Below are 12946 nucleotides of genomic sequence, written 5' to 3'. Positions count from 1 at the left end.
GCATCTAAATATTTTAAGGGGGGTGAGAAGGATTACTTTATCCTATCCTAGGTATTCCTTAAAGAGGTGGGGTTTCAGGTGTCTCCGGAAGGTGGTGATTGACTCCGCTGTCCTGGCGTCGTGAGGGAGTTTGTTCCACCATTGGGGAGCCAGAGCAGCGAACAGTTTTGACTGAGCTGAGCGGGAACTGTACTTCCTCAGTGGTAGGGAGGCGAGCAGGCCAGAGGTGGATGAACGCAGTGCCCTTATTTGGGTGTAGGGCCTGATCAGAGCCTGGAGGTACTGAGGTGCCGTTCCCCTCACAGCTCCGTAGGCAAGCACCATGGTCTTGTAGCGGATGCGAGCTTCAACTGGAAGCCAGTGGAGAGAGCGGAGGAGCGGGGTGACGTGAGAGAACTTGGGAAGGTTGAACACTAGACGGGCTGCGGCGTTCTGGATGAGTTGTAGGGGTTTAATGGCACAGGCAGGGAGCCCAGCCAACAGCGAGTTGCAGTAATCCAGACGGGAGATGACAAGTGCCTGGATTAGGACCTGCGCCGCTTCCTGTGTGAGGCAGGGTCGTACTCTGCGGATGTTGTAGAGCATGAACCTACAGGAATGGGCCACCGCCTTGATGTTAGTTGAGAACGACAGTTTGTTGTCCAGGATCACGCCAAGGTTCTTAGCGCTCTGGGAGGAGGACACAATGGAGTTGTCAACCGTGATGGCGAGATCATGGAACGGGCAGTCCTTCCCCGGGAGGAAGAGCAGCTCCGTCTTGCCGAAGTTCAGCTTGAGGTGGTGATCCGTCATCCACACGGATATGTCTGCCAGACATGCAGAGATGCGATTCGCCACCTGGTCATCAGAAGGGGGAAAGGAGAAGATTAATTGTGTGTCGTCTGCATAGCAATGATAGGAGAGACCATGTGAGGTTATGACAGAGCCAAGTGACTTGGTGTATAGCGAGAATAGGAGAGGGCCTAGAACAGAGCCCTGGGGGACACCAGTGGTGAGAGCGCGTGGTGAGGAGACAGATTCTCGCCACGCCACCTGGTAGGAGCGACCTGTCAGGTAGGACGCAATCCAAGCGTGGGCCGCGCCGGAGATGCCCAACTCGGAGAGGGTGGAGAGGAGGATCTGATGGTTCACAGTATCGAAGGCAGCCGATAGGTCTAGAAGAATGAGAGCAGAGGAGAGAGAGTTAGCTTTAGCGGTGCGGAGCGCCTCCGTGATACAGAGAAGAGCAGTCTCAGTTGAATGACTAGTCTTGAAACCTGACTGATTTGGATCAAGAAGGTCATTCTGAGAGAGATAGCGGGAGAGCTGACCAAGGACGGCACATTCAAGAGTTTTGGAGAGAAAAGAAAGAAGGGATACTGGTCTGTAGTTGTTGACATCGGAGGGATCGAGTGTAGGTTTTTTCAGAAGGGGTGCAACTCTCGCTCTCTTGAAGACGGAAGGGACGTAGCCAGCGGTCAGGGATAAGTTGATGAGCGAGGTGAGGTAAGGGAGAAGGTCTCCGGAAATGGTCTGGAGAAGAGAGGAGGGGATAGGGTCGAGCGGGCAGGTTGTTGGGCGGCCGGCCGTCACAAGACGCGAGATTTCATCTGGAAAGAGAGGGGAGAAAGAGGTCAGAGCACAGGGTAGGGCAGTGTGAGCAGAACCAGCGGTGTTGTTTGACTTAGCAAACGAGGATCGGATGTCGTCGATCTTCTTTTCAAAATGGTTGACGAAGTCATCTGCAGAGAGGGAGGAGGGGGAGGGGGAGGAGGATTCAGGAGGGAGGAGAATGTGGCAAAGAGCTTCCTAGGGTTAGAGGCAGATGCTTGGAATTTAGAGTGGTAGAAAGTGGCTTTAGCAGCAGAGACAGAGGAGGAAAATGTAGAGAGGATGGAGTGAAAGGATGCCAGGTCCGCAGGGAGGCGAGTTTTCCTCCATTTCCGCTCGGCCTTCCGGAGCCCTGTTCTGTGAGCTCGCATTGAGTCGTCAAGCCACGGAGCGGGAGGGGAGGACCGAGCCGGCCTGGAAGATAGGGGACATAGAGAGTCAAAGGATGCAGAAAGGGAGGAGAGGAGGGTTGAGGAGGCAGAATCAGGAGATAGGTTGGAGAAGGTTTGAGCAGAGGGAAGAGATGATAGGATGGAAGAGGAGAGAGTAGCGGGGAGAGAGAGCGAAGGTTGGGACGGCGCGATACCATCCGAGTAGGGGCAGTGTGGGAAGTGTTGGATGAGAGCGAGAGGGAAAAGGATACAAGGTAGTGGTCGGAGACTTGGAGGGGAGTTGCAATGAGGTTAGTGGAAGAACAGCATCTAGTAAAGATGAGGTCGAGCGTATTGCCTGCCTTGTGAGTAGGGGGGGAAGGTGAGAGGGTGAGGTCAAAAGAGGAGAGGAGTGGAAAGAAGGAGGCAGAGAGGAATGAGTCAAAGGTAGACGTGGGGAGGTTAAAGTCGCCCAGAACTGTGAGAGGTGAGCCGTCCTCAGGAAAGGAGCTTATCAAGGCATCAAGCTCATTGATGAACTCTCCGAGGGGACCTGGAGGGCGATAAATGATAAGGATGTTAAGCTTGAAAGGGCTGGTAACTGTGACAGCATGAAATTCAAAGGAGGCGATAGACAGATGGGTAAGGGGAGAAAGAGAGAATGACCACATGGGAGAGATAAGGATCCCTATGCCACCACCCCGCTGACCAGAAGCTCTCGAATTACCGTTTATATATTTTGTTTTTCACTCACTCAACTTTTTTTTCATTCAACTTTCACACTCCGGACGCTTTAACTGGACGTGGTTCGTCAGGACCTCCACCAGCCAAAGCTAAGTAGTAACATTAACATGATGCCTTCTAATTGCAGTCGCTGTACTCATAATATACAGGAGAATGTGCGGCAAGCCCAGCTTCAGACGCAATCGTTAGGCAAGAGTAATTTCAGTGTAGGAAAGGATGAAACAGTGTCTGTGCCACCAGTACGTACAGATAGTAGTATAAATCCCCTCACACGGTCCCTGTAGCCGGACAACTTTCTCATGGCTTCTGGAGGGAAATACTGTAGGAATGCTCAACCGGTGTCGCTCATTCAGCTGAATGAGTCGGAGTCAGAGACCGAGCCTTCTCTGGTCTCTCCTCCACCCGTTACGGGGTCTGAGGCGCCGAAGCCTCCAACCATTAACTCTGACAAATTGAAAACCAGAGTCATTGGGTTTTCAATTCATTACCCGCAGTATTAGACTTAAAACGAATCATCCAGCAATCATACACTGTTTACCAGGGGGCAGGACTACCGACGTTCAGGCTAATCTGAAGATGGTGCTGGCTAAAGCTAAAACTGCCAAGTGTAGCGAGTATAAGGATATTGTTATCCACTTTGGCACCAACGATGTTAGGATGAAACAGTCAGAGGTCGTCACCAAGCGCAACATAGCTTCAGTGTGTAAATCAGGTAGAAAGATGTGTCAGCATCTAGTAATTGTCTCTGGCCCCTTCCCAGTTAGAGGGAGTGATGAGCTCGACAGCGGAGTCTTACAACTCAATCGCTGGTTGAAAACTGTTTTCTGCCCCTCCCAAAAGATAGGATTTGTAGATAATTGGCCCTCTTTCTGGGACTCACCCACAAACAGGACCAAGCCTGGCCTGTTGAGGAGTGACGGACTCCATCCTAGCTGGATGGGTGCTCTAATCTTATCTATGAACATAGACAGGGCTCTAACTCCCCTAGCTCCACAATGAAATAGGGTGCAGGCCAGGCAGCAGGCTGTTAGCCAGCCTGCCAGCTTAGTGGAGTCTGCCACTAGCACAGTCAGTTTAGTCAGCTCAGCTATCCCCATTGAGACCGTGTCTGTGCCTCGACTTAGGTTGGGAAAAACTAAACATGGTGATGTTCGCCTTAGCAATCTCACTAGAATAAAGACCTCCTCTATTCCTGCCATTATTGAAAGAGATTGTGATACCTCACATCTCAAAATAGGGCTACTTAATGTTAGATCCCTCACTTCCAAGGCAGTTATAGTCAATGAACTAATCACTGATCATAATCTTGATGTGATTGGCCTGACTGAAACATGGCTTAAGCCTGATGAATTGACTGTGTTAAATGAGGACTCACCTCCTGTCTACACTAGTGAACATATATCCCGCGCATCCCACAAATGTGGAGGTGTTGCTAACATTTATGATAGCAAATTTCAATTTACCCCAAAAAAAGACGTTTTCGTCTTGAGCTGCTAGTCATGAAATCTAAGTGGCCTACTCAATCACTTTCTATAGCTACTGCTTACAGGTCTCCTGGGCCATATACAGCATTCCTCACTGAGTTCCCTGTATTCCTATCGGACCTTGTAGCTTATAAGAAATCCCGCTATGCCCTCCGACGAACCATCAAACAGGCATAGCGTTCATATAGGACTTAGATCAAATCGTACTACACTGGCTCTGACGCTCGTCAGATGTGGCAGGGCTTGTAAATGATTACAGACTACAAAGAGAAGCACGGCCCCAGGGACATGAGCCTACCAGATGAGCTAAACTTCTTCTATGCTCGCTTCGAGGTAAGTAACACTGAAACATGCATGACAGCATGAAGCTGTTCTGGACGACTGTGTGATCATGCTCTCTGCAGCCGATGTGAGTAAGACCTTTAAACAGGTCAAAATTCACAAGGCCGCAGGGCCAGACTGATTACCAGGACGTGTACTCTGAGCATGCGCACTGACCAACTGGCAAGTGTCTTCACTGACATTTTCAATGTCTCCCTGTCCGAGACTGTAATACCAACATGTTTTAAGCAGACCACCCTAGTGCCTGTGCCCAAGAATACTAAGGTAACCTGCCTAAATGACTACTAACCCGTAGCACTCACATCTGTAGCCATAAAATTATTTGAAAGGCTGGTCATGGCTCACATCAACACCATTATCCCAGAAACCGTAGACCCACTCCAATTTGTATACCGCACCAACAGATCCACAGATGATGCAATCTCTATTGTTCTCCAAACTGCCCTTTCCCACCTGGACAAAAGGAACACCTATGTGAGAATGCTATTCATTGACTACAGCTCAGCGTTCAACACCATAGTGCCCTCAAAAGCTCATCAATAAGCTAAGGACCCTGGGACTAAACACCTCCCTCTTCAACTGGATCCTGGACTTCCTGACGGACTGCCCCCAAGTGGTAAAGATAGGCAACAACATCCACCACACTGATCCTCAACATGGGGGCCCCTCAGGGGTGTGTGCTTAGTCCCCTCCTGTACTCCCTGTTCACTCGACTGCACGGTCAAGCACGACTCCACCACCATCATTAAGTTGGAAACCCGAGTTAGAAAGCCTATAGGGAGGAGGTCAGAGACCTGATCGTGTTGCGCCAGGACAGCAAACTCTCCCTCAATGTGATCAAGACAAAGGAGATGATTGTGGACTACAGGAAAAGGAGGACTGAGCACACCCCCATTCTCATCGATGGGGCTGTAGTGGAGCACTTTGAGAGCTCTACATCACCAACAAACTAACATGGTCCAAGCACAATCTCTGAAGCTAGACTCACATCTCCCTCACTAGCTTTAAGCACCAGCTGTCAGAGCAGCTTACAGATCACTGCACCTGTACATAGCACATCTATCTACCGACCTCATCCCCATACTGGTATTTATTTATTTTGCTCCTTTGCACCCCAGTATCTCTACCTGCACATTAATCTTCTGCCAATCTACCATTCCAGTGTTTTATTGCTATAATGTAATTACTTCACCACCATGGCCTATTTATTTCCTTAACTTACCTCATTTGCACTCACTGTATATAGACTTTTTGTTTTATTTTGTTCTACTGTATTTTTGACTGTATGTTTTGTTTATTCCATGTGTAACTCTGTGTTGTTGTATGTGTCGAATTGCTATGCTTTATCTTGGCCAGGTCGCAGTTGCAAATGAGAACTTGTTCTCAACTAGCCTACCTGGTTAAATAAAGGTGAAATAAAAATAAATAAAAAGCATGTCAAGACAGTTGTGAAGAGGGCACGACAAAACCTATTCCCCCTCAGGAGACTGAAAATATTTGGCATGGGTCCTCAGATCCGCAAAAGGTTTTACAGCTGCACAATCGAGAGCATCCTGACGGGTTGAATCACTGCCTGGTATGGCAAATGCTCGGCCTCCAACTGCAAGGCACTACAAAGTGTAATTCATACGGCCCAGTACATCACTGGGGCCAAGCTTCCTGCCATCCAGGACCTCTATACCAGGCAGTGTCAGAGGAAGGCCCTAAAAAATGGTCAAAGACTCTAGCCACCCTAATCATATTCTGTTCTCTCTGATACCACACGGCAAGCGGTATCAGAGCGCCAAGTCTAGGTCCAAGAGGCTTCTAAACAGCTTCTACCCCCAAGCCATAAGACTCCCGAAGAGCTAATCAAATGGCTACCCAGACTATTTGCATTGCCCCCCCCCCCCCCCCCCCACGCTACTCTGTTATTATCTATGTATAGTCACTTTAATAACTCTACCTACATGTACATATTACCTCAATTACCAAGACACCGGTGCCCCCACACATTGACTCTGTACCGGTACCCCCTGAATAAAGCCCCACTATTGTAATTTACTGCTGCTCTTTAATCATTTGTTATTCTTGTCTCTTACTTTTCTTTGTATTTTCTTAAAACTGCATTGTTGATTAAGCGTTTGTAAGTACGCATTTCACTGTAAGGTTTACACATGTTGTATTCGGCGCATGTGACAAATACAATTTGATTTGAAGTATTACTAAGTATTAACACGTAGCGTGGAGACATTCTATTCACCTCATATTTTCTTTCTATACCATGAACAAACCCCTTCTACCTCAATATGGACTGATAAACTTGATCAAATCCAAAGATATACACAGGGCACGTCTACCAACTAGATTATAATATAGAATATGGCCGGACATCATCCTTTAATCTTCCTCATAATGGAGTTTTCCATACCTCCAGGGCAGGGGTGGAGAGGAGAACGTGGGTGGACTGTACCACGTCGGCAGCGTGGATGTTGTTGTGGTAGGCCACGTCGGCGTGGTAGTGGTCCTCCAGGGTCATCATGAAGGTGATGAAGGTGTCGGCTGGGATCTTAAAGTTTTTCAGCAGCTCTCGCTCCTGAGGTAGGGCAGCAACAGAAACCAGGCTCACAAGAGTAGAGCAAATATGTAACAAACGTTTGGTAAAGTATTGAAGTGTATTTGGAGTAGCCCTGACCGGGACTCAAACCCTTGGCCATTACACCAAGATTCAAATGTCTTGGAAGGAATTCTAAAGAATGCTACATTTGGCTGCTGTAATGTACAAACAGAATTGATGCATTTGGCATTGGAGACTCATACCTGGAAAATGGAGTACATGACCACTGTCAAAGGCCGATTCCCCGAGTATTCAGCGATCTTGAAAATATCTAGACCCCATCTGTTGATCTCCTCAAATTCCTAGAACCACAACACAATAAAGTGAGAACATGTCTGATATGGCAATTAAGCAGAATTGTATTTAATAAATAAGAAATATTCAACTTTTTTAACATGCATAACAAAAGATATGAGAATGGCACAAAAAGTATAATACTTTTCCCATTGCGGTCCTCCAGATGACGTGACAAGTTTGGCAATAATACTTCACTGACATTATATTACAACATTAAAGGCCAAGCAATAAGCATTAAAGTAACTTAGCCATTCTTCAGTATGACAATGTGCACCTGTCTGTGTAAGTATGTGTGTCTGTGTGTGTGTGTGTGTGTGTGTGTGTGTGTGTGTGTGTGTGTGTGTGTGTGTGTGTGTGTGTGTGTGTGTGTGTGTGTGTGTGTGTGTGTGTGTGTGTGTGTGTGTGTGTGTGTGTGTGTGTGTGTGTGTGTGTGTGTGTGTGTGTGTGCTGCCCACCGTGGCCAATAAGCCCTCCTGGAGGGTGGTGACCCCGAAACGGGGGATCTGGGTGGGGGTGAGGTTGGGGCTGAGGGCAGGCTTCTTCACTGCAACGATCTGGGACATGGGCCTCTTCTTCTTCTTGTCTTTCTCCTTAGGAGGCCCAGACATAATCTCCACATCATGCTGCTTTTCTACAGAGAGAGCGAGAGACAGAAGAGAGAGAGACAGAAGAGAGAGAGACTGAAAAAAATATATGCCCATTGGACTGTGGCTGTGTTGGTGTTAGGAGGGAAGCCCTGACTATTTGCCAGCTGGTAAGGCAGGTAGATTATTTATTTTATTTCAACTAATATATAGGAGGAGTAGCAACCTGTCATTCATGTTATGAGCCCCACCTATTTAGCAAAAAATAATAAAACGTGTCATGTCAGTTTGCAAATAATGTAAAAAAGATAATAATTTTGTTAATAAAGCTGCATACAAACATGGTCCTTTTTTGCTTCAGCCTAGCTCAGTGCTTTCTGTGGTGGTGGTGCAAGCCAGCAGAATATACAGAACGTAGGGTTTGGTAATGTTCTCTAGTTGCGCCGTAATTGGTTCAGTTTTCTGTCACTCATGGGGACACTACTTCCCCGCAAAATCTATGAGTGGAGCTCAACAATTCAAGCCCCTTGGATGCTGCCATAGATTTACATTAGCCATGCCCATCCAAGAAGCCTCAAGGTAATTGGCCACAGAAAAAAAGTCAAATCACATTATATCTACTGTAGAAGACAGAAGATTGATGAAGCAGACATTATTCCTTTTCTATTTTTCTCTTACACAAGTAAAGCTGGTCACTGGTGCATGTCTATAGCTTTGATTAGACTGATCATGTCAATATCATACTTTCAAAATCTTAGCTAGCAAGCTAGACAAGCAGTCATCATCAAATCAAATTGACAATCTACTATAAAATCCCTTTCAATCCTTGTCATATGAAGAGAAATTATAAATAAAATGTATCGGTGCTCATCAGCCATCAACATTACACAACAAGTTGGAAATCGCTAATTCAACAATGAGTGGTTTGGAAGGAATCAGTGGCTAACTGCAAGCATTGCAAAGCAATCACTAGCCTGCTATTCAGTGGAGAGGGTAAGGTTTGGTTTAAGGGTCTCTTTTTCAAGATTAAAAGAATAAACATGCAACACCATGGGCCAGAAAATGTTGAATACACTGGCCATGCTGTCAATCCAGCATGACTTCTGTCGTGTTCAAAACAACTGGAAACTCTGAACTGGGAAACCTCAGACTTCAGTGAGTTTAAAATAACTGGGAACTCAGGAAAAGAATTAGCTCTGACTGAGAAAATACGTTTTGAACGATCATCCAAGTCGGCAACCCTGGCCTTTTACTAGAGCTCCGACCTGAAGATAACTGACGTCATGATTCAACCTTGTTCTTTTCCGAGCTCCCAGTTATCTTGAAAGCACCATAAACCCAGAGAATACCAGACTTTACTGACAAAATTTGCCCACAAGAAGAACCGCCGGGCCACCATCCCGTTCAAGTGAGCACAGCTCAACAAGGTGAGTCCAAAAATGTATTGTATGCTGCTGCATAAATTATGTTATATGCCAGGGAGATAGTATTACTTTCTTAGCTGCTGTATACATAATTGTTTGTTGTGTAGTAAGCTGTTAGTAGCCCATGTGCCTCACACTAATAATTTGGTCCTTTTACCCTCATAACGTAGCCTAACGTTGCCTACTGTTCTGACTTGGTGTGGTGCACATATAGCCTATAACCGTTTTTTGAGAAATGTAATCATCAAATATTTGTAAGAGCTTTCCTTGTCTGCTTATATTCCCCCTTAATTTATCCTACAGTTCTGACTTGGTGTACAGGGAGAATACTGTAAGAACGACCCATGTTCTGAATTTTGTCGCTGTACATTTCAAAAGTGCTGAACAAATAGTTATATTGACCACGTCAGTCTGTCACGCCTTGGTCATAGTATTTTTGTGTTTTCGTTATATATTTGGTCAGGCCAGGGTGTGACATGGGGTTATTTTGTTGTATTTCGTATTGGGGTTTTGTAGGCATTGGGATTGCGGCTGAGTAGGGGTGTAGCATAGGTTTGGCTGCCTGAGGCGGTTCTCAATCAGAGTCAGGTGATTCTCGTTGTCTCTGATTGGGAACCATATTTAGGTAGCCGGGGTTTCACTGTGTATTTCGTGGGTGATTGTTCCTGTCTCTGTGTAGTGTTCACCAGATAGGCTGTAATTAGGTTTTCACATTCCGTTTGTTGTTATTTGTATATATTTAGTTATTTCATGTATCGTTGTTTTTTCATTCAAGAACATGAGTAATCACCACGCTGCATTTTGGTCCGACTCTCTTTCGACAAACGAACGCCGTTACACCGTCTTTGCTCGCTCATTAATGTCTTAATCAAAATTACAGATGGCCATCCACTCATCATTCTCTTAGGCCGTAGTTTGTACATCTCAATTGTCAGTAGAAACCACATTTGTTTAGACAAGTCAGCCATCTCAGCTATGTTTTTTAAAAAGGCAGTAAATGAGGCTGAATTAACTGTTTTGCTGCCAGACAACGCAGGTTTAACGGTGGTAAGGATTCACTCCATGGTGCTGAAAAGAAAGCTCTGCTGTTGGGACATCTTTATGTAGGCCCTAACAGTTTATGGGCACCGTTTGTCACCGTTATAGAGCAATTCATGTATTGTTATGTTGTGTAGTCGCTTAGCTGCAACAAGATTTACATGCTAGATACTGAAAACTAAAGAAAATTAACAGTTGATTGTTTATTTTACGACCTAATCTAAGATATTTCCACCACAAATCAAGTGAGAAATCAATTAAACTAGTACTAGGAATACTGCTTCAACTGATAACTCTCCAGCAATAATGACTCCTGGTAGTCAGACAGTGGCAAATATGAGAAGACAGATCATAATCCCAGATTCGAAGCATGCAAATATCATTACGAGGACACACGATCTGCCACCACACCACATCAAGTGAAGCGGTCTCACCAATCTCTCAATATTTCCTTTTCCTTTCACCCAAAGCCATAGTTCTCCTTTCTGATTCCAGCCAACGTCAAAACAAACCAAATCATATCAAATGGACATATATTTTCAGGCTCCATTTTCTCTCAAGCATTTTGGTGAAGCTCCATTCCGCCACAATATCAGTGGTATTGAGGTATTGACGCAAAAGGCAGTCTAATAATATTGCCGTCTCCATGGCAACGCCAGACAACATGTCCAGGAATGCCTTGCTGCCTGCTTCCTTTGGAAGCCCTTCTCTTTCCTCTAACATGCTGGCTAATAGGCCAGCAGACATGCATGACAAATGCCAAGTTTTGCAACCACATACTACTACATGATGTCATGCAGTATGTATGTTGGCCTGTTCACTACTCCAACTAATTATATACAAAACATGCTGTAGTAATTTTGTAAGTATATTTTAATTCATAGTGCATTATAAGCACATGTATAATGCCTTATGAGCTATGCATAATAATACAAAACATAGGCACTGCTCATAAACATCTATGACTACATTTGTAGAGCTGTATAATGCCCTATAAAGCGAATAAATATTGTATTTATGTTCCAATTTTTGAGCAGGATGAATGCTTTACATCAATTCTTATTTGATAGTAGGGTCTAAATGAATACCTTGCCTAGACATTGCAATGCCAGTTCAGGAACCATACTTAGAGTGCTGTTGTCACTCACCTAAGAAAGTGTTGGCGATAAACTCTGAGACTTGGTTTCCTGACCGGCTGGTTTCTGACAACTGGGTGAGCTCTCTGTTCAACATCCTTTTGAACTGGAAAACAAGATCAGACACAACGACAAGCATCAGTGACACAAGTTCATACATGGAAATACAGTGGGGAAGGTAGAACATACAGTTGAAGTCGGAAGTTTACATACACCTTAGCCAAATACCCTTTAACTCAGTTTTTCACAATTCCTGACATTTAATCCTAGTAAAACAATTCTGTCTTAGGTCAGGTAGGATCACCACTTCATTTTAAGAATGTGAAATGTCATAATAATAGCAGAGAATGATTTATTTAAGCTTTTATTCATTTCATCACATTCCCAGTGGGTCAGAAGTTTACATACACTCAATTCGTATTTGGTAACATTGCCTTTAAATTGTTTAACTTGGGTCAAACATTTCAGGTTGCCTTCCACAAGCGTCCCACAAATAAGTTGGGTGAATTTTGTGGTGTAACTTAGTCAGGTTGGTAGGCCTCCTTGCTCGCACACACTTTTTCAGTTCTGCCCAGAAATGTTCTATAGGATTGAGGTCAGGGATTTGTGATGGCGACTCCGATACCTTGACTTTGTTGTCCTTAAGCAATTTTGCCACAACTTTGGAAGTATGCTTGGGGTCATTGTCCATTTGGAATATCCATTTGCGACCAAGCTTTAACTTCCTGACTGATGTCTTGAGGTGTTGCTTCCATGTAATTTTCCATCCTCATGATGCCATCTATTTTGTGAAGTGCACCAGTCCCTCTTGCAGCAAAGCACCCCCACAACATGATGCTGCCACCCCCGTGCTTCACGGTTGGGATGGTGTTCTTCGGTTTGCAAGCCTCCCCCTTATTCCTCCAAACATAACGATGGTCATTATGTCCAAACAGTTCTATTTTTGTTTCATCAGACCAGAGGACATTTCTCCAAAAAGTACAATCTTTGTGTTTTGCATCTTCACAATGTCCTTTGTTGTTGTTATGGGATTGATTTGCACTTTTCGCACCAAAGTACGTTCATCTCTAGGAGACAGAACACGTCTCCTTCCTGAGTGGTATGACGGCTGCGTGGTCCCATGGTGTTTGTACTTGCGTACTATTGTTTGTACAGATGAACGTTTCAAGGTAGGCCTTGAAATACATCCACAGGTACACCTCAAATTGACTCAAATGATGTCAATTACCCTATCAGAATCTTCTAAAGCCATGACATAATTTTCTAGAATTTTCCAAGTTGTTTAAAGGCCCAGTCAACTTAAGTGTATGTAAACTTCTGACCCACTGGATTTATGATAC

At 45.1% G+C, this 12946-nt stretch overlaps 1 protein-coding gene across 8 annotated transcripts in view; it reads right to left on the bottom strand.

Annotated features, from left to right (window-relative positions):
- Positions 1–12946, bottom strand: part of LOC123998083 (cAMP-specific 3',5'-cyclic phosphodiesterase 4C-like) — a 162398-nt gene that overhangs the window by 9617 nt on the left and 139835 nt on the right. For all 8 annotated transcript variants that reach the window (XM_046302965.1, XM_046302984.1, XM_046303011.1 and 5 more), the window contains 4 exons: positions 11619–11712; positions 7880–8055; positions 7331–7429; positions 6942–7106 (listed from right to left, as the gene is read on the bottom strand). In XM_046302965.1, the coding sequence (XP_046158921.1) occupies positions 6942–7106; positions 7331–7429; positions 7880–8055; positions 11619–11712 (534 nt within the window). The remainder of the gene's footprint in view (positions 1–6941; positions 7107–7330; positions 7430–7879; positions 8056–11618; positions 11713–12946) is intronic.

The sequence above is a fragment of the Oncorhynchus gorbuscha genome, linkage group LG02 (assembly GCF_021184085.1).
Source record: "Oncorhynchus gorbuscha isolate QuinsamMale2020 ecotype Even-year linkage group LG02, OgorEven_v1.0, whole genome shotgun sequence".
NCBI classification, from domain to species: domain Eukaryota; kingdom Metazoa; phylum Chordata; class Actinopteri; order Salmoniformes; family Salmonidae; genus Oncorhynchus; species Oncorhynchus gorbuscha.
This window is presented reverse-complemented; position numbering and strand designations above follow the sequence as displayed.